At 32.6% G+C, this 20,822-nt stretch overlaps 2 protein-coding genes and 1 non-coding gene across 5 annotated transcripts; 2 read left to right on the top strand and 1 right to left on the bottom strand.

The window, feature by feature from the left end:
* The first annotated feature begins 4,667 nt into the window (after nucleotides 1-4,667).
* Nucleotides 4,668-6,228, top strand: LOC116144106 (zinc-finger homeodomain protein 1-like). 3 transcript variants are annotated; one of them, XM_031429563.1, is made up of 3 exons: nucleotides 4,668-5,514; nucleotides 5,621-5,700; nucleotides 5,916-6,228. In XM_031429563.1, exons 1-2 carry the CDS (start codon nucleotides 4,800-4,802, stop codon nucleotides 5,668-5,670), a joined length of 765 nt encoding a protein of 254 aa, XP_031285423.1. In that variant the 5' UTR covers nucleotides 4,668-4,799; the 3' UTR covers nucleotides 5,671-5,700; nucleotides 5,916-6,228. The 3 variants fall into 3 exon arrangements, with proteins under 3 accessions (XP_031285423.1, XP_031285421.1, XP_031285420.1); XM_031429561.1 differs by having other exon boundaries at nucleotides 5,590-5,700; XM_031429560.1 differs by lacking the exon at nucleotides 5,916-6,228 and having other exon boundaries at nucleotides 5,590-5,898.
* A 4,851-nt stretch (nucleotides 6,229-11,079) lies between these two features.
* Nucleotides 11,080-11,855, bottom strand: LOC116144093. The gene is made up of 3 exons (XM_031429546.1): nucleotides 11,801-11,855; nucleotides 11,643-11,716; nucleotides 11,080-11,544 (listed from the first exon to the last, which is right to left on the bottom strand). The coding sequence occupies exons 1-3, from the start codon at nucleotides 11,838-11,840 to the stop codon at nucleotides 11,080-11,082; spliced, it is 579 nt and encodes a 192-aa protein (XP_031285406.1). The 5' UTR covers nucleotides 11,841-11,855.
* A 7,623-nt stretch (nucleotides 11,856-19,478) lies between these two features.
* On the top strand, nucleotides 19,479-19,585 carry LOC116144124. The gene has a single exon (XR_004130220.1). It is a non-coding gene; the product is annotated as a small nucleolar RNA R71 (small nucleolar RNA).
* Nucleotides 19,586-20,822: the final 1,237 nt, after the last annotated feature.

Genomic DNA, 20,822 nt, shown 5'->3' with positions numbered 1-20,822 from the left:
GTTACATTGTAGTTAATATTTATGTTAAAGTATATTGAAAATTTATGTTAAATTATAGTAAACATTGTTCTTAAAGTTTACTGAACATTTATGTTAAAGTATATTAAAATTTTGCGTTAAATTATATTTAAAATTTTGTGAAAATATATTAAATTTTATAATTAAACATAAAACATTTTCACATAAATTTCTAATATACTAAGTCTAACAGATTTTTCATATCAATGTTTATTTTTTTATATAAATAAATATTAGATGATAATTACATGAAATGCTTTGAGCAAACTGGTTATTTAAATAATTTAATTTTATAATTAGAGGTCAAGGGCTCGAGTCTTTTATGTACCAATTTAATCAATGTCAAGTGTAACTTGAAATGTCATTTCTGCCCTTCCCGCCATCCATTTTAATGGTCAAAAGAAACGACAGGGGGTGTAAATGACTATTTCCGACTTTTCTCGGGTGTAATGGAACATTTTGAGGGGATGTAAGTGTCATTAATCCATAGTTTGTACATAAAATGAACATTTTAAACAAATATTAAAAAAAAACAAAAAAAAACTATATTAACATTAGGATTTATACAATTGTGATAACATATACCGCAAAACTTTGTCGGCAAGAGTTCTAAAAATGACAGTTAACTGAAAGTAATTAAATGCATTTTATTCGTTAACTGAACATTATGGTTAATAAATTAGATTAACAAATTAATAGTATTCATATATAGTAATTCGGAGAAGAACTTTATGTTGTTGGAGTGAAGAAAAAGGAAAGCAATAAGATTTGTAAAAAGAGGTGGGTTGATCTAGGAAGGAGACTCTACACGGTGCAGTCACCTCAAAATTTAAAATGCATGCCATAGCCAAACCATTATTAGTCAAACATTTTGAAAAGAAAAGGGGTGAAAGACTCAGGAGAGATGGCATGAGAGGATGGGGTTTTTTTTTTACTAATTCAATTATTGATTTCCATTTCTGATTTTGATGTGAATGTGAATGGACTGCCCATCACTTTTTTATCAAAATTGTACACATCTTAAAAGGGACAATGACTTATTTCATTGAGCAATGTTACATTTATACCACCCTCTACACTATTTCATTACTCTTGTTTTCTTCTCAAATGAAGGACCTAGAAATTTCGAGTTAGGAGGTTGAACCATCAATTTAACATAATTAATTAATCATTTAATTAAAATTTTCAAGCCATCAATCAAACAATTCTCTCATCTCCCCTAACCCATAAGAACTGAAGTTTATTTGCTCAATATCAACTTTTGATAGAAATTTGCTTCTGAACTAGATTACATTTAATTTTTTGGTCTTATCTTTGAGTAACATTACAATTAAAATTTCATCGCCTAACTATCTAGTTAATATTTCTTTCCATTATAATTTTAATTCTTCTCAAACCTCTCGGTCCTCTACTACATTTTTATTATTTTAACATGCAGAGGTAAAAATAAAGGAGATTTATTACAATTTTTTCTTTCAAGTAATTAAGAATTTTAGAACAATGAGGGCGATCAGTAATACTAATTCTATTTTCTATATGTTATCTTTCATATATGCATGATTTTTATTTGTCATCAATTACTAGTAATAACATGAATCAATATTTTAAGTTAACTTAATTAACTTTGGGTTGTTGAGTTGTTCGATAGAGACTCTTGTGTGTATTACTCAAGAGGTTATGAATTCAAATCTCTTTTTAGATGCTAGTACTGATGGTCACTGAAGTTCTTACCCAATCGATAATTCCAAGATCCTGAAATATTAGTTGAGGTGAACATAAACTGACACAGACTCCTTGATCATTAAAATATATATATATATATACTCTCTTGATTATAAAAAAAAAAAAAAAAAATTACATTAAAATATGAGGAATCTTAATAGTTTACATTCGTAAGTTTTAGAATTATTTATTTTAAATTAAAAAAAAATAGCTTTTTGGGCTGGCTAAGCAGATTTATTAAACGTTTAAAAAAAGAAAAACAAATTTCCCAGAAATTTTGAGATGTGATAGAATCTTGCCAGTGAGTGCACGGTTGAACTGAAGGTAGAGAGGCCCACCACCGATGTGATTTTGATCGCGTGTAAGCACGCGCATAAGAAGCGAATATATCTATCATATTCAGACGTCATCTTATCTAGCGCTTGTTTTGTTTCCCTAATACAGATTGGGAAACTATTTAATGCACATTGACGCCAAAGGCGCGTCACTTTTGTCGGAATTTAGTACACGTAAACAGCTGCCTTAAATGCCGACACCGTATCCTTAATATCTCCATTTCATGTCCATCCACTCTCACTTCTATACACTGCCCCTTAAATTATCACACGCGCCGCCGCATGCTAAAAGTATACCGGTGCTTATTGGGATAATAAACTGTATTATTCAAATTTGACAAATAAATAAATTTTGATAAAAAAATATTATTAAATGACAACATAGAGGACGGAGAGAAAAAGAAAATGGAATAGAATGTTCACTTATATAAGATGAAATGAAATGCTAACGACAAATATATATCACACCTATATATAAAACTACTCCATCTTGCAAAAACAAATCCCTTCATGTGTTCCACCTCTCAATCTATATTGTCTAAAGGTTTCTACTGTAAAAAGAAAAAAAAAAATGATGAAGTGAAGAAACGTTGCAATTAATTTTAATATTCATAATATATATTTTCCTTTTGAGTACATGTAGTCGTGCAAATAACAGCATTGCCTGTACACATTGAAAATAAATTAACAGCATCAAATTTTTTCTAAGTATGCTAAGTCTTAATTGCATTACCATCAATTTGCAGAGCCACACTTATTTTTTGAACGCATGTCAAATCTTAATTAAATTACCCTAAGAAAAAAGAGAACAATGACATATATATGATTGTAATGTTTATTTGTGCATTTCATGTTGCATATAAAGTCAAAATATAGATGATGAAATAAGATTTTTGATTAGTAATATGAATGGAATTCAGTCAAATCTATAGTTGAAATTTTGTAATTCTTGCATAGATATGTGCTGGATATAGTTCAACCAATAACTAACCAGTGGAATTTCCATGGATCAAGATCTCTCATTTTCCACTCTCTTAGGTATAATCAAATAAAAATGAATCTTGTTTCTAGTCATTTCATGTGTTGCGATAGGTAATTCATCAACAAAATTGAAGGTTATCTTTATCCCTCTACACAAAAACTCTTGAAATCAAAACATTGTAAAAATTTATCCAAATTTATTCTAAAAACATTTCCCCGGACCAAGGTAATATACAATCCAACTTAGACCTCTCATATTGATTTAGACACAGGGATCGGCATGCATCATTACCATTACTAAATTTTTCAGCAAAGAGACAACAATAATCTTTTCTAATTTTGTTTTTATCATTTTACTTACAGTAATATTAAACATAAACATGCAATTTACCTTGGGCAAAACTACAATGACACTAATAAAACTGCAGTGCTGCACTGAAAATATACTAAAACATGAAAATTTTAAATTAATAAAGTAATAATCAACGATTCAACATGTTTAATTAACATAAATGTTATGTTAATCAAACACAAGCATGTTAATGAAACAAAAACATACAGCACATGAATAAAAATATATTAAAAAATGAAAAAAAAATTATATAATGTCAATCACTACAAGCATTCAATGTAAATAAAATCATTTACAGTATCTACTGATGTTGCTTAAAAATAATTTTGCACTAAACAACACCATAATTAATTATTAATGAAAAACAACTTCAAGAAATTTAACAAATAAAGGTTGAAAACACAACAAGAGAATCATAGTACAAAAACATAAACATTTACTTGCCTAATAAACCATTTTATTACCTCCAAACAATCCTATTTATCGATTAAAAAAGAAAGTATACTTTCCAGGATAAACATGTTGATTTCCATGCACAAACAAAATCAAATGCAATTTTTTTTTTTCATGATATAGAGTAGAGTTTACACCTTCTTCTCTCTATTGTGATATATTGTGTGAAAAAGAGAGAAAAAAAAAAAAAAAAAAAAGGAAGAAGAAAAATTGCCTTCTAATCTATATTGACGGGGGAGTAAGGAGGTTGTTTGCTAGTTTATGAATCTAATGGACTTTTGAGATATATGAAAACGTTAGGGGTATATATATGTTATAATATTCCCATTAGAGAACCAAATTTGAGCATCGTTTTCGTAGGCATTGAAATTTATAGACGAACTATGAACACCCAGATGAATATTGTACGCATATTATTAATTTCTTCAATATTATTAGTCTCAAGATTTATATATGGCTAGAAATTAGGACTAAACTGAAAGAAAATGAAATTTATGAATTGATTTTGGGGTTCGAGTGATTAGCAAATATGGTTGGCGCGTGAACGTTGGATTCCTTTTTTTATTTGCTGCACTGCAAGACTGTACTACGACTCCACCTCACGCCACAGTCGACACAATCTGATCCTCACACTGGTACCCTTACTTTAACAGTGCGGTAAAAAACAAAGAAATAAGGATTAAAATGTAAAAGAAAAAGAAAAAAAAAAACCGTTTACCGGATATAGCAGGTGAAAAAATGGTTAGAGAAAAAAAGGTTTTTATTTGAGGAGAAAGTGTATCAAATTCAAGACCCATTGAAGCTAACACACCTGCTTTTGCAGAGAGTGGGAGAATTGACGTCCACACTCTCTCACTCTTATCTTCTCTCTAAACTCAACTCTTAATCTCTCTGTTTATTTCTCTTAACTTAACCTCCTCGAAAAAAAATTAGCTTTAATGGAGTTTGAGGATCAAGAAGAGCAAGATGAAGAGATGGGTTTGCCAACGAGTTATGACTCACTTGGTCACTCATCTCGTGTCAAAATGGTGAGTTCTGAACCGGTATCAGAGGCCCATCTTCCGAGGAAGCCCAGATACAGAGAGTGTCTGAAGAATCATGCGGTCGGGATAGGAGGACACGCGGTGGATGGTTGCGGTGAGTTCATTGCTGCAGGCGAAGAAGGCACACTTGATGCACTTAAATGTGCAGCCTGCAATTGCCACCGTAATTTCCACCGCAAAGAAACCACCGAGAGCTCCGCCATAATCGGACCTCTGGGTACCGGTGAAGTTTTTTTTCACCACCCACATGGCCACCTTCACAACCCAAGTCAGGTCCCACAATTCTCTCCTTATTACCGGAGCCCAGCTGGCTACCTGCACTTAGCTGCAGCGGCGCACCACAGGCCACTGGCGTTGCCGTCGACATCCGGTGGAGGGACACATAGCCGGGAGGATCAAGAGGATATGTCGAATCTTGGAGGGGGTTCACGGAAAAGGTTTAGGACAAAGTTTACGCAGGAACAGAAGGATAAAATGTTGGAGTTGGCGGAGAAGCTTGGGTGGAGGATTCAAAAGCATGATGAAGAAATGGTGCAGCAGTTCTGTGAGGAGAGTGGTGTGAAGCGGCATGTGCTTAAGGTGTGGATGCATAACAACAAGCACACTCTGGGTAAGAAACCCTAGATATCCAACAAAATCAATCTCAATATATTTACTTAAAACAGTACTCTTTATGATGATTAAGGATTTAAGCAAAGGCCATTGTGTTTCTCTAGCTTTGGACTCAAAAGAGGGGAACCATCACTCGGATATGGGGATATTGTGATGCTGACTTCTGAAGATTAGTTCTACTATGGTAGTACCACTACTCTACTCCCTCAGGATTTTAGTATTATTAGTTTCTAGGGTTTTTCTTTTCTTTTTTTTTCTTTTCTGTTTCTTCTAGGGATTAACATTTGGGTTGGATGATGTTTGGATTAGAGTAGATTAATGTAGATGAAAGATATTTTGTTAAGTACTTTTTAATTTAATATCAGTGGATTTGAAAGCTTTTTGGTTTATGATTTTCAGTGGATGCTTTGTTGTTAGCAATGATAGTGAGGAACCAGGTACTATATACATGGTAAGTCAAGCTTTTAAGGTTTTATATTTGTAACAGACTAGCTATCAGTACTTTGAGCTATAGGGAAGACAGAATTCTTGAAGCTTGTAATTAAGGTCTCTCTGGTTCAAGTTTGGATTTGACCTTTCATTTGTAACTTTGCGTCATCACATTCACAGGCCTCAACGTGTGCCAAGAGCTACATTTCTATTTCCCGTTTATATCATCATCTCTTTCAACGTGTATCTTTCTGCGTATATGTGTCTTCTGTGTGTCACTTCTTCCTACAACTCACCTTTGTTGTTGTATTTTTTTTTTTTTTTTTTGATCTATTCTTATTACTTTGGATAGATGTTTGAGACTTAAAAGATTGTTTTCAATGGCTAGCTGCACTTTTCCTGCTTTTTCAACTCAGATCCTTCTTCTTCTTCTTCTTCTTCGTCATCCACATAATGTGGGTTCTTTGGGCTTTTTGTTCTGGGATTTTCCCAAATCACACTATATCTTTTGCTTCTTTGCATTTCTTCTTCTACTACTTGTGTTAATTGATTCTTTTTCTTTTCCGGGTACATGAAAAACTTTAATGCTTAACCGAACAAAGGTTCATCATGGGGCCTCCTTCTCTGCTGCCAAGTCTATGCTCTTTTCTGGTGGTTTTGCATTTACTTTTTTGCAGACTTGAGTGCAGACACTGATTATATTTGAATTTCCTTTTCTAAACATCTACTCTTTACATATTAATTGATTTCATTATAGTACACATTTTTTTAAATTATTTTATATGTATAGTGGATTTCAACTTTTCATTTGATTAATCATATAAAAAACCTCCTATATATGATGAAGAAAATAGTATCCAAATGTTCGATCATTGATTTGTCATCTTGGAAAGGAAAGACATGAGCTGTATAGTTTTTTATTCTATGAAAAGTTTATAATATTTTCTTATTAATTAATTTCTGTTTGTTTTTGCTTTGCTTCCTCTTGGGAAAGAAAAATTAATGCATCAGCAAACAGTAGAATTTGCTCCATGCAAAATCAAATCCAGATGTGTGGTACTGGTAAGTCGATATTCGAGAAAGTCGATAGATCCAAAGCTGCCTCTTAGATTAAAATTTCTCTCTTTCTTTTATTTCGTTGTTTCTAAGGGAACATGTGGGCTCTCAAGCAACAACAAAGAAAACAGAAGAAAAATAAAATTAATACCAGGGGGGCACACGACTTTTGTCTGAAAATCTCTTCTACTAGTTCCATCAGTTGAAGATTCAGCCTTTCTTTCTTATATATCATGTCATCCATTAAGATTCTTAGAATCTCTTTCCTATCTTCATTCCACTGATCACATTCTTCGCTTCCAGTTAAATGGTAATTAGAGTGCTAATCGGAATGATCTCTATTTGCAAACGACGCCATTATTCACGTTGTAATTGATGATGTTTTACGATGCCATTATGACAATTCTGCGTTGGAATAGGCCATTTTTCATATGGTGTTGTTTGTTTGGTTATGGAGGATTGAGATGAGGGATTGATGTTTCAATTTTAGTTGGTGAGTTTGCTTGTTGTAGTATCCAAACTTGCTTACAACAAAAATATTTGCATACATGAAGATACCTTGCTTGATTCAGGAAATTAATCAAAATATCATCAGTTAAAGCTGCACACTACTGAAACTGTGGTCCTTTGAGAATCTTGGTTAAAGGTTTTCTGCATCACAGATAGTGATTGATCATCCTCTTTACTTCTTACCTGAGAGATAAATTTCTCTTTGTTTTTATACTCACTTTAGCCATTCACACTTATTCTCAGGAGGTGGGATTTTCACTTCAAATTAGGCAATCTATTGAGGTTAAAACTGCTTAGTTAATTTTTCTTTTTATAAAATTAACTACTGTCTCTGTTGTTGTGCCCCCAGTTGAGTCTTTTCTATTAATAGTATCAGAAATTTTTATTGATTAAAACCTTTTTAATTATAATTTTGAAGCTTTGTTTTAACTGGTTATTCTTGTAACGTCAAGCGCCCATAAGGCTCTCTTTTCACCCTTTTTCTGGACAAAAAGGACTATTATCCAAGTTAAATTAGTAACTTATACTAATTTAAAATTTGACATGTGTTTAGATTTAAGGGAAAAGGGAAAGCAAATAATTGTTTTAGTTTTTGGACGGCATAAATTAGTGCACAAGTAGAAGCAATTCATTTTTCGACCGAGAGGAACAAGTTGGTATTTTTTCCCCAAACATCCGGCGCCCAATTTTAATATGAAACTATAAATCAGCGGAAACCAATTTCAACATTTCAAAAACAACTTTTAAGAGATTTTAAAAGCCAAGCAAACTGATACTCACATTTGCTTTGAATTACATTGGAACTCATCTTTCTTTCAAGTGTGGTCCAAATGGAATAACAAGTCAAGAACCTCTTCTTACCTTGATTTATTTGAATTTTAAATTATCTTGAAAGATGTATTGTTTGGTCAAAATCATTTCTTTTATCGTATTTCATTTTACTAATTATTCATCTCATCTTCATATTTGTTCACGTAAAAGTTCAGAGAGGATTATCGTCCCTCTAAATCTCCGCAAAAGTTTTGCTATCTCAAATTAAATATTATCAATTACAAGGCTGAAAAAGATGGAGGACAGTTAACCCCAAGGAGTTGTCTGGTTGTCAAGGAGGTTTGTTTTCTTCTTTGAGTTCCTAAGTTCAAATATTGGAGTCATTTACCACAATAACATTGTAACTTATTTTGTTCTTTAAGCTTGTAAAGTATTCAATGGACTCCAGAGATCAATTAAGGTGTACACAAATTGGCTTAGACACCCCAATTATTAAAAAAAAAAAAAAAAAGGATGGAGCACAGATATGTCGACCATATGTACACTTTAATAATATTCCATATCTTTATTAATTCCAAAATTCACTCACCATTGTCATACTTATCTTGATAAACTTATTATAAGAAATTATTAAATCATGAAGAACAATGTTGCCTACTAATTACTAACTACTGATTAGGGAGCTATTTATGGATATCCCTATGATATAGCCTAGATATATATACGTGAATAAGAATTAAGCAACATATTTTTCAGTACTAAATGTGTAGAGCAATTCCATTAACGTTTTGTGAGCATGTCTTTTATGCTTGTTCTTTAAGAGATGTAGAGGGAAGTTTAAGCTTTTATCTTTCTTGTTTCTTGACATGAGTTTGTGTACTATTTTCTATTTGAATTTTTGTTTGATTGTATGATCCAGTTACAAGCAAACACATTATTATGTTTTAAACTAGATTATTGGTTTGCTTGAAAATGAGTGATACCTAGAGAGAAATCAATGAATTTTCTTTAATTTTTTTTTTATTTCTTAAAAAAAAAAAAAATTATAATAAATGGAAAAGTTTCAAAATAACAAATTTTGAAGTACTTGGAAGAGTAGGGCAGTCTTCTTCCCCATCTCCTCATGCAATAGAATATTAATTAGGGACGTACTTGGATAAAAATTCAAGGGAACCGACCGGATTGAGCTGAATTATAGAAAATATCTTTTTCAGGGATGACCTGTACTAAATTGATGTCCTGATGTTCTCTGAACAATAGATTATGTTGTCAAATGCTAATTCATAAACATAAAAGAGTTGTTTTTAAATATATAAAGGCTAAAGGCTGCAAATTCTATATGATAAAATTTTGAAATTCCCTCTTCTTATTCTAACACATGGATGCCTTTACAAATTTTTTTCTATATCAAGAATTAATACACATTTAAAATGTTAATTATCCTGGAGGGGCCGCATCAGATTCGTTTGGATTGTAAACTTTTCAAAAGCCCAAAAACAACAAAAAAAAAAAAAAAAAAAAAAAAAAATACCGATTCAATTGGAAGAAGTCATGGCTTTTGCAACTCAATTGGATACCTTTTGACAGACGAATCCGAGGACAGAGACGATTCAATGGCAATCCATTAGCCAGTAGTAAAACACGTTTCGCACATTCATTCACTATTAAAATAATATTAATCATATATTTACATATTTATTGTAAAATTAATCAATTAATATAGTGAAAAGAGAATATTTTAAAGATATGGTATGAGATTCAATTGGATTGATAGAAAACATAAAATTTAGAAATACTTTTGCTTTTAGAAAATGAAGTGGAGATAGATGGTTGTCGGGTTTGTCCTTAGTGGTAGCTTATTCCAAAATGTGCAATTGAGCTTTCAATGTGATTCTTATTCGGTTTGATGGTGTTGAGGCCCACAAATTGATGGGATTTTAAGTTTTTGGGTTTATGTTTTGAGTGACAAAAGCCTTTCTTACTCAAGTGGGTCACATCATATATTTTCAAACCATTGCAATTTCATCAATTTTTCATTAAAAGGAAAAAAAAAATAAAAATAAAGATATTATGTGATATTTAATTTTATCAATATGCATCACAGTAAGCAACTCAACTTAACCCAATTAAAATATATAGATCGTCTCTGTTATACAAATAAATTTGACATAGTTTATGTTTTAATGTGGCCATAAGAAGTGAGAAATAAAATCTGAAAAAAAAAAAAAAAAAGTAAATTTCATAAAAGAAAGAGAAATTATATAAAAATTAGGGTCATACTCCCAAAAGATGTCTAAAGAAGACCACAACATATGTACCCATTTTTTTAATATAAGGATGGGAACAAACACCCAATAGGAAGCACAACAAAGGAGGGAGATGGGCACAAACGCCCTAACAAGCTCACTTGTTATGAGCCTTAGCTCTATCATTGGCCTTACTAAGCCATAAGTACTTTGGTCTTTCAAGTATCAACAATTAAAAATTATGGAATCATCAATTAGAAATCTTTAAATCAAAATTAAGATCTCTTATTTCTTTTTCTAGAGAAAATTTTTAATTTATTAAAGAAAATGTACATAATAACAGTCAATTCCAACTTGAAATGAAAACATAAGAAAAACTCCAAAAAATAAAATCATGAAGAAACTTAGGAACAATCAAGACATGTCTTATTAATATTAAACACTTTACAATATCCCATAAACCCATATTATTGATCAAACATATATATTTTTATAACATTCTTATATGAACAAAATAAAGATGGGTTAAAAATCCAAGTCAATCAAATTTATTAACATTGCCATCCCAATGCAGTCTTCTGCAATCTACTATTTTTCTTGTTAATGGCTCCAGGGTCTGTACCTGATCGTAAACTATTCGCCCAATCAAACTTCTTGTGCTTAGAAACTTGCTGAAGCATCGCTTGTATATTTTCAGAACTTGAAGGGGTCCATGGCCGACCCTTATCAGGATCTTCTTCTTTCCTCGACTCTTTTATTTCAATTTTGGTCCCTCCTTCCATTCTTATGCTTATGTTTACTTCGGAAAGCACTTTGTTCTTCCTCTTTTTATCACCATATAATTCATATGCTTCTCTCGCATCCCTTTCTTTCTGGTGAAGATAAAGGCGGTGTAATCTAAGAGCTAGATGGTATATTCCATCCTTTATTTCCTCCTCCAAATTTCTCTCAATATCATTTTCAAGTTCGCTGCGAATCTTCAACTCCTCTTCAGAAAAAGTGTCCCTTTTCTTACTCTGGACCATGTCCAAGTCCAACAACGTTAACAATTCACATCGTCAATTAATATTACAAAAGTATTAAAGAGAACAAAGAGATGAATATTTATTTTTACCTTTGGATCATCACACAATGAATTGCTACTCAAATTTGATCCACAGGATGTCTTATGAATAGATAAATCATGATCTGCAAAACAAAAGAAGGAAGTAAAATTTAATGCTAAATTATATATTTTGAAGGGCTTGAAATAGGAGAAACTGGGGAATTAACCAAGTATGTCAGCTTTAGAGTTTTTGAGATGCTGTTCCATCAAATAAAATTCTTCTAGTTTTATTCTTTCACTTGTCTTCTTGTTTTGTGCGTGTCCATTTTTAAATCCTTGTAGAGTGATTTGGATTGATGGGAATGGGACCTCAGATTCAGTTCGAGTGAAGAAGACATAAAATACAATATTTAGTGGTATAAATAAGCTTTATTAAAATTGAACCGCCAAATATCTCTACGTGATGAATGGAAATTAAAATGCTATTTGTAGTAAGATGAGAATGAAAAGATGAAGGAGGATAGTTTGTGCAGAGTAAGAAGTGCTTTACTTGTAAGGGAGCTCGGGTTTGGGTTGGCCTTAAAGCACAATCAAAATAGGCCTCAAGATCAATATCCACATGCTTGATGTGTATCGATCTCCAGAGACATGTACCCTTCACTTACTCTTCACTTAATTATTGATTAATTAGAAAGTAATTTGTTAATCTTGTTTACTCTTCAAACTGCATATCCATAGAGCTCAATTTTTTTTTTTATCCAAACTCATGCAAACCAATTTAACATTCATTGACCTTATATTGATGAAAGAAAAGGCAAGTGGGGAATTATTTACATATAATCGTGTTTTTTGATGTCATATTTTCTAAACATAATCAAATCTCTATTTAATTTATTTCTGAATTAAGTTGTTAAACAAATCAGAAACGATTTTATTAACCGATATAAAAATTATTAAGGAAATTTCTCATTTCTCATATGTCAGAGTTTAGACTTCTTAAGTCGCTAGAACTCTGAGGATGTATTGACTTTTCAATTAGAATATAAATAAATTAGGAAAATGAGAAACAATATTAATTAGTTGATATCACATCGTGGCTCTAACGATCAAATTGTCAATGCTTTAGAATAATAATAATTAATATCGGCCTAAGTAGGTCGGCCTAAATAGTGATATATTAAGCACGCTCAGTCACATAAATAATATAATATGATAATCACCAAGAGTCATCTGCATCAATTAAATTCATAACGTCGCCCCCTGCCTGTGTCTATAGACTAGAAATTAACTGTTTCATTTTTCAGTCTTAAAGAGAATATTGCTGTAAATTAAATATAATGAAATTGTTCTAGAGAAAACTTGATTCTCTTCTCTATTTATAAGGCTCAATGGCCCATGCAATCAATTGAATATGGCCGAGACAAAACCAAATGGGATGTCAACTCTTGCACTAATATAGGCACAATTGAAGGACTTTCATGTGTAAATTGGTGGTAAATTGACAAGTTATTCACAAGTATACGAAATCACACAAGTAATAAAGTTCGAGTAAACGAGTATCGAATCTCAAGAGAACTACTTACTAAGTACCAAACTAATATATTTTATTACTATTTGATAAAACATAATTTTAAGAATGATTTAATGAAAAATAAAACAAACTAAAAACTAAAACAAGTGCAGAATTATATTAATACATTGGTAAAAAGATCAATATGATTAAACTTATAGTATAGTGTAGACGTAAAAATCTACCTGTACGGAAGGGGGGTCTGATCCCGTGAGAATGAGGCCACTGACAATCCGCTAGACCTGCACACATGAAAGGGCAAGCGTGAAGCTTCTGGAAAACACCGGGGTGGTGTTTGCCGTAGGCACTCCAACGCTCAAGTCAACAAGGCTGAAAGAGATTTAATAAGAATTAAGGAGAAGAAGAATTACCAGGAGTCTTGTCGGAGGCTAGGACTACGGCGGAGGCGTCGGGTTCTTGGGAGCGAGAACTTAGGAGCAAATAGATGGTTTTGAGTAGTGTCCCCTGACTGTGGGAGATTGCCCTCATTTTTATGGTGAACCCAAGGGGTTAGAATCCTAATAGGATATTGAGTCCTCTTTTTTGGGAGATAATCCCTATCAAGAAAGAAATATGATTTCTTAACCTTATTAGATTTAAGTTTAATAGTTTAAATAAGAGTTGGAATCTTAATAGGACACTAAGTCCTATTTTGGGAGATAATCCCTATCATAAAAGAGATATGATTTCTTGATCTTATCAGATCAAGTTTAATAGTTTAAATAAGAGTTAGAATCATAGTAGGACACTAAGTCCTATTTTGGGAGATAATCCTTATCATGAAAGAGATATGATTTCTTGACCTTATCAGATCAAGTTTAATAGTTTGAGTAAGATTTGGAATCTTAGTAGGACACTAAGTCCTATTTTGGAAGATAATCCTTATCATGAAAGAGATATGATTTCTTGACCTTATCAGATCAAGTTTAATAGTTTGAGTAAGATTTGAAATCTTAGTAAAAGAGGAAATAGAATGGGATTCTGATTTCCTATTTATAGATTGTTGCAGGCTAATGGGCTGAAACCCAATTTAGCTTAACTTATAGGATAGCCCAACTCATAGAATAGGTAGGTCGCAAGGTGATTTTAAGCGTAGGCCTAATCGAGATTGGGTTGAGGCCTTGGGCCGTGACATGTTTATTTCGTTATTGGGCCTTGTCAAGCCCAAGACGATTTTTGGTCCTAACACATAGATTTCACACCAATTTAATCATATGCATTGACAATTATTGCTAACCTAATTAAGCTTATTCTAACGGTCAAACTCTATAATATTTCACTAACTTTCTCTCAAACAATTAGCGAATTAATCCTTAAGTAACAACCCAAAATATCTCTAAAGTGGATTTAGAAGCTAAGAGATCATTAAGTTTTATGGAATTTATCAGAGCGTCACAAATCGCGGTAACATATCTGTAGCGTTCGCTTAATCTATGGTTTTATTACCTTAGACTAATCAGGTTTCATCTCTCGATCCCAACCCAACCCATGATATCATTCAACTCTCGGATCCTTAAGAATTAAAAGCATTACACATAATAATAAAACTTAGAATTAATGCTCAATTAAAATTAACAACAATAAATTCAACACATATTCATAAATTGGGCTATATCTTTAGCCCTAGAAAAGAAATTTAGTTTATAATTGCAATACTAAAAACAACCATTGTATTCAATAACATCAATTCAAGAAAGAAAATGGAAAAACTTCTCTAATTGGTGAACAAAAACTCCAAAATATTAGCCGTTTTTTCTCCTTCTCTAATCTCCCTAAAAACTAAATAAAGACACTTTATTTATAGTGCTAGGGTTTGGAGGTTAATTAGAAAATAATTAAATGCCTTAAACAATTCAAATTTGGACTAGGAAAATGGAATAACCCGAACAGGCTTGCAATACATCACTATGGCAACAAAAAAGGTCGATGCGATGATTGTTATTTCTGTCACATGAGTCTTGAATCTTTTGAATTTGGAAAAGTAATCAACACAAACTTTGTAGCTCTCTGAATAAGCTTTCCAACGCCATAAGAATCATCAAATTTTGATTTCTACAACTCAAGTTATGATCAAAACATTGAGCATGCTCATCTCGAAAAATTTCTAGGTTTTAAGTCTCATCTTCAATGCATCATAACTTCCTCATTTCAATTCTAATTCTTGCACCGTTTGTTCCTACTCATCACAAATTCCATCGATATCATTCTTCTTCATTCAAATATCGTTTATAACTTAAAAATACTCAAAATACACCCCGTGATCCCATAAAATTTATTAACTCAAATTTTGTAGTTTAAACAAAATTTCCCACAAATAATCCAATTGAATCACTAACAAACACACATTTTCAAACTCTTGTCACAACCCCCAACTAGCTTCTTGCTAGTCCCTAGCAAACTAAGCAATAAAACATATCTTTAAGCTTGAAAATAAAACAAACAATTAAAACCTAAATGTAAACTATTCTAAATCCTTTTCGTAGATTGACACGATTGCATTTAGCATATGCAACAAGCCTTAAAACCCCTAGGCAACCCTAGTTGGATGAGTTGCAATCTTGTGAGGGTTTCCAACGATGATACCCACAAACATCCACCCTAAACTTAACCTAAACTTCAAAAATAAAAACAAAGACTAACAAAAATTCCTGGATCAATTCATAAACTTATCTCAAAAATCGCATATACACAAAACAAATAGAATAATAAGAAATCGCCTAAACTCACAGACAATGCAAACGTCAATTCTATTTTCGTTATCGACCCTAGAACATCCATACAACCATAAACCATTAGTCTATAAACCCAAATGGTTTTATGCATAACATTCATAAACAAAATTTTGATCTCAGTATTCGGGTTATGACTTATATATGAATCATGGAATCAAACTCTATAGGCTCACTTTTCAAACCACTTTCCACTAATGTAGAAATTCACACTACCTTGGATCAATAGGTCTTTGTATAGGTTGTAACGTTAGGCTAGGGTATGGGTTCATGAAAGAATGGAAAGGGAATTCAACAAAAATCAAATTAAGAGACTTAATCTTCATTCATTCTTATTACTATCATACAAAAACCATTTCCTTTTTCACTCAGTAGCTTCCCAACCTTTATCGAGCTCTTTCTGTTCGACACTAAAATATACCCATTTCCATAATTTTACATCTTTATAATGTTTTTCAACGCTCACTTTTCTTTTTTCTTCTCTTTTTTTTTTTTTTTTCAATTTTTCAGTTTTTTTTTTTTTAAATTAACAACAATAAAAAGAAAATGGAAAACACATATAACCCCACTGATCTTACAAGCACTCCACAACCCCCAACCAATTTCTTCACATAAACCTGGGTTGTAGCAACACTACACCTCTCCAATACTCATAATAAGTTTGAATTACAATTAAGTCTCTTAAAGATAAAACAGGTAAGACTGTGTTTTAGGCTCATAATCAGGGTAGGGAAAAAATTAAGTTCAAAGAAAGAAAAACAAGACTAAATTGTGTTTAAAAAGGCTTAAAGGGTTAACTAGCGATGATAATAAAAAAGGTCGGCTTGAAAGGCTCAATCGGTCCAAAAACAGCCTAAATCATTTCCTAAGTGATATGAACTCCAGGATTTCGCCTCAAGTGGTTATCAAATAAGTTCTAGAGTTTGTTGAGATCACAAAAATGTCCATGAAAACTTCACACATAAAACTTCTCTAAGTAAGTATACTTAACCACTTTTAATCCACTAACCGCTAGGGTCTCAAACTAAATGTCATTAACATTCACAATCATCTATAATTAAATGCAAAAATTAATATCTTCTACTTGTTACATGTTATTGCAATTACATTCCTATCATAGACATATAAATTAATCCAAGAATAGAACCAAAATTCAAAACATAACACAAAAATAAAAAAAAAATTCTCATAAATCCATAAATTCAAAATTTTTGGGAAGAAACTTTTACCCCTAACCTAAAATCTACATTGTCCCCGGTGTACAAATGTAAACAAAAGAAAAAAGAGAAAAAGAAAAGTTACCCCCTTTTGCAATAGTGAAGTGTGAATAAGCGTGAAAGTTTAACCACCTTACTCGTTTCATTCCATCATTGAAATCAAATTCCTGCAAAATAAAGAGACTTTCGATGTACCTTATCGACAACACACATTACTAGTTAAATTTATAATTTAGAGTAACAAATACAACATCAACATCATTTAGCTAGACGGAAAGAATTAAGGACACCTAAAAACTAACACCTACAACAACAACAAATTAATTAATTAAAGAAAAAAAATTTGAAATAAAATAAGAAACAACTTGGGTTGCCTCCTAAAAGCGCTTGGTTAAAGTTTTAAGCTTGACTTTTCGTTTTCTTCAATCCAAATCATCTAGGAGGATCCAAACCCTCATATCTTTAATTTCACCATTCACATAGGGCTTTAACCGTAGTTCATCTACCAACTCAAAGTCAACCTCCATAGTCATAGAGTTGACTAAACAATTCTCTAGGGGTGAACTAGGGTAGTTTTCTTCTAATTTTTTATTCACTATGTTATCAAGGATACTAATCTCAAAGCACGTGTCTAAGTCGGATGGACGTTTCGTGGCATCAAAAACATTAAACTCTACTTGTTTATCTTCTACCCTTAAGATTAGTTTCCCTTAATGAACATCTATCAATGCTTTGCCAGTTGCTAGAAAAGGTCGTCCTAGGATTAAAGGTATTTCTCTATCTTCCTCCATGTCTAACACTATGAAATCTGCCGGGAAAATCAGTTTATCTACCTTAATCAAGATGTCTTCTACCACCCCCCTAGGATATGTTATTGATCGATCTGCCAATTGGAGAAACACGGTGGTTGGCTTCAATTTTCCCAATCCAAGTTTCCTGTAGAGAGAAAACGACATTAAATTAATGTTTGCCCCTAAATCACACAAAACCTTGTCAAAATAACAACTACCAATAATACAAAGGATAGTAAAACTCCCTAGGTCTCGTAGTTTTGATGGTAGTTTCTTTTGAATCAGTGCACTACACTCCTCCATTAGCATTACTTTCTCATGTTCCTCAAATCTTCTTTTATACATGAGGATCTCCTTCAAAAGCTTAGCGTATTTGGGCATCTGCTTTAACATATCAACAAAATGAATGTTAATAGGCAAGCTTTGAAACATGTCAATAAACTTGCCAAATTGTTTGCCAAGCTTCTGATTCTTCAATCAGTGTGGGTACGGAAGGGTGGATTCATTTTTCTCCTTGGCTTGATGACTTGAAGATGCATTCTGGTCAGATTCATGGTCACTATGGCAACTAATTTCCTTGTCGTGATGATAAATATCATCTTCTAAAGGTTCGAGAACAATTTCACGGTCGTTGCAATGACAATTTTCCTCACCGTGACGATCGTCATTAACAAAGCCTTTTTCTTCAAATTTTTAGTGTCGTCGTGACAACCATTTTTATCACCACGACGATCGTACTTCTTTTCACAGTCGCTGTCACGACCATTTTCCTAGCCACGACGATCGTCCTTCTTTTCTTCTTCCAAGTTTTTCTCTTTTTCTTGCATCTGTTTTTCATCCTTTGAATTCTCCAAGGTTCTTCCACCCCTCAAGGTGATTGCATGGACTTGTTCCTTAGGGTTCTTCTATGTATCGCTCGATAAAACTCCTTGAACTCTTCCCGCTATTATGTTATGGATTTGCCCTATTTGAGTCTCAAGGTTTCTAATAGAGACTGACTGATTTTGGGCAAGGATTTCATTCTTTTCAAACCTCTTGCTTGTCTCTTCAATGAACTTGGTAAGTACATTCTCCAAGTTAGATTTCGGCTCTTAAGCTTGAAAACCAGGAGGTTGTTTATGTTTATTATTGTTACTCTATGAGAAGTTTGGTTGCTTCTTCCATGCCGGATTTTATGTGTTCGAATATGGATTCCCTTGCCCCCTTTGGAAATTATTGATGCAATTAGCTTGTTTAGGCTAATTAAATGGATTCTCTTCTTGACAATCCTTGAATGAATGATTACCTGCATAGAGTTCGCATGTTAGAGAAGAGGATTCAATTGTATCTATCTTTAATACATTACCTAATTGCTTCTGGATGTTTGAAAGTTGAGCAGCCAATACAGTGTAACCGTAAACTTCATGCACTCCCGCTGCTTTCCTTGTTGAATTTCTCTTTGAAGTCCTCATTAATTATTGTTTGCCATCACCTCGATCAAATTGTATGCTTCCTCTAGTGTTTTGTTATTCAAGGCTCTTCCACTGACAGCATCTATCATGGCTTGAATATTTGGCAGAAACCATTGGTAGAATGTTTGCACTTGCGACCAAATTGGCAAACCATGGTGAGAACACCTCCATAAAAGATCCTTATACATTTCTCATGCTTCATATAATGACTTCATGTCTTGTTGGTAGAAATTAGTAATCTCACTTCTCAGCTCGGAAGACTTGGCAGGTGGAAAATATTTAGTGAGGAACGCTTAAGCTAACTCATTTCATGTCGTGATGCTCCCAGATAGCAGAGAAATCAACCAAGCCTTAGCTTTATCCCGAAAAGAGAATGAGAAAAGCCTTAGCCTAATTGCATCATCAAATACTCCATTATGCCTGAATGTGTCGCATAACTCTAGAAAATTGGCGATATGCAAGTTGGGATTATCATTAGGCAACCCTGCAAATTGGACCGACTGCTAAATCATTTAAATAATTGCTGGCTTGATCTCAAAATTATTTGCTTGAACTGGTGGTCTCTTGATGCTAGAATAGCACCCATCAACAGTAGGACTAGAGTAGTCCTTCAATGCTCTTTGAACCACTACCGCTCCACCAGTTGCATTGCCTCCTGGGATTTCCTCATTCTCATTCTCTTGGTTTTCCATATTATGATTTATAATTCCCCTGTTAGCCATTGATTTTTCTAAGTTATCTTGCCTCTTTTCTTTCCTCAACTGTTTAGCCATTCTCTCGATCTCATAATCAAAGGGATTAAGATCACTACTACCTTTAGAACGTAAGCTCTCCAAGATCTAAATAAAAGAAACAAACACAACAAAATAAAATAAAAATTAATTAATTTTAAAACAAATCAAATTAGCAACTAAATATTTCGTATTGATATTGGTAAAAAAAAAAAAAAAATAGTTCCTCGGCAACGATGCCAAAAACTTGACAGGTTATTCGCAAGTGTACGAAATCGTGCAAGTAGTAAAGCTTGAGTAAATGAGTATCGAATCCCAAGAGAACTACTTATCAAGTACTAAACTAATCTATTTTATTGCTATTTTATAAAACAGAATTTTAAGAATGATTTAATGAAAAATAAAAGAAACTAAAAACTAAACTAAAGCAGAATTATATTAATAGTTTGGTAAAAAGATCAATACGACTAAACTTATGACACAGATTTCACACTAATTTAATCTTATGCATTGACGATTATTACTAACATAATTAAGCTTATTCTAAAGGCCAAACTCTTTAATATTTCACTAACTTTCTCTCGAACAATTAGTGAATTAACCTTTAAGCAATAACCCAAAATATCTCTAAAGTGGATTTAGAAGCTAATAGATCATTAAGTTCAATGAAATTTACCAGAGCCTCACAAATTAGGGGTGGGAGAAATAATTTGGAAACCGAACAAACTGAAAAGTGGTCCGAAACCGAACCGAAAATTAA

Source organism: Pistacia vera, unplaced genomic scaffold (assembly GCF_008641045.1).
Source record: "Pistacia vera cultivar Batoury unplaced genomic scaffold, PisVer_v2 Contig438, whole genome shotgun sequence".
Lineage (NCBI taxonomy): Eukaryota > Viridiplantae > Streptophyta > Magnoliopsida > Sapindales > Anacardiaceae > Pistacia > Pistacia vera.
Note: the sequence above shows the minus strand (reverse complement) of the source record. Positions and strands in the feature narration are given on the sequence as shown.

What these genes read in the sequence shown, in the direction of transcription:
- LOC116144106 (XM_031429561.1), top strand. Translation starts at nt 4,800, where the DNA reads ATGGAGTTTGAGGATCAAGAAGAGCAAGATGAAGAGATGGGTTTGCCA. An exon ending in TAACAACAAGCACACTCTGG is followed by an intron (nt 5,515 to 5,589) that starts GTAAGAAACCCT and finishes ATGATGATTAAG; the next exon opens with GATTTAAGCAAAGGCCATTG.
- LOC116144093 (XM_031429546.1), bottom strand. Translation starts at nt 11,840, where the DNA reads ATGGAACAGCATCTCAAAAACTCTAAAGCTGACATACTTG. An exon ending in CTCTAAAGCTGACATACTTG is followed by an intron (nt 11,717 to 11,800) that starts GTTAATTCCCCA and finishes TTTGTTTTGCAG; the next exon opens with ATCATGATTTATCTATTCAT. An exon ending in CATTGTGTGATGATCCAAAG is followed by an intron (nt 11,545 to 11,642) that starts GTAAAAATAAAT and finishes GACATGGTCCAG; the next exon opens with AGTAAGAAAAGGGACACTTT.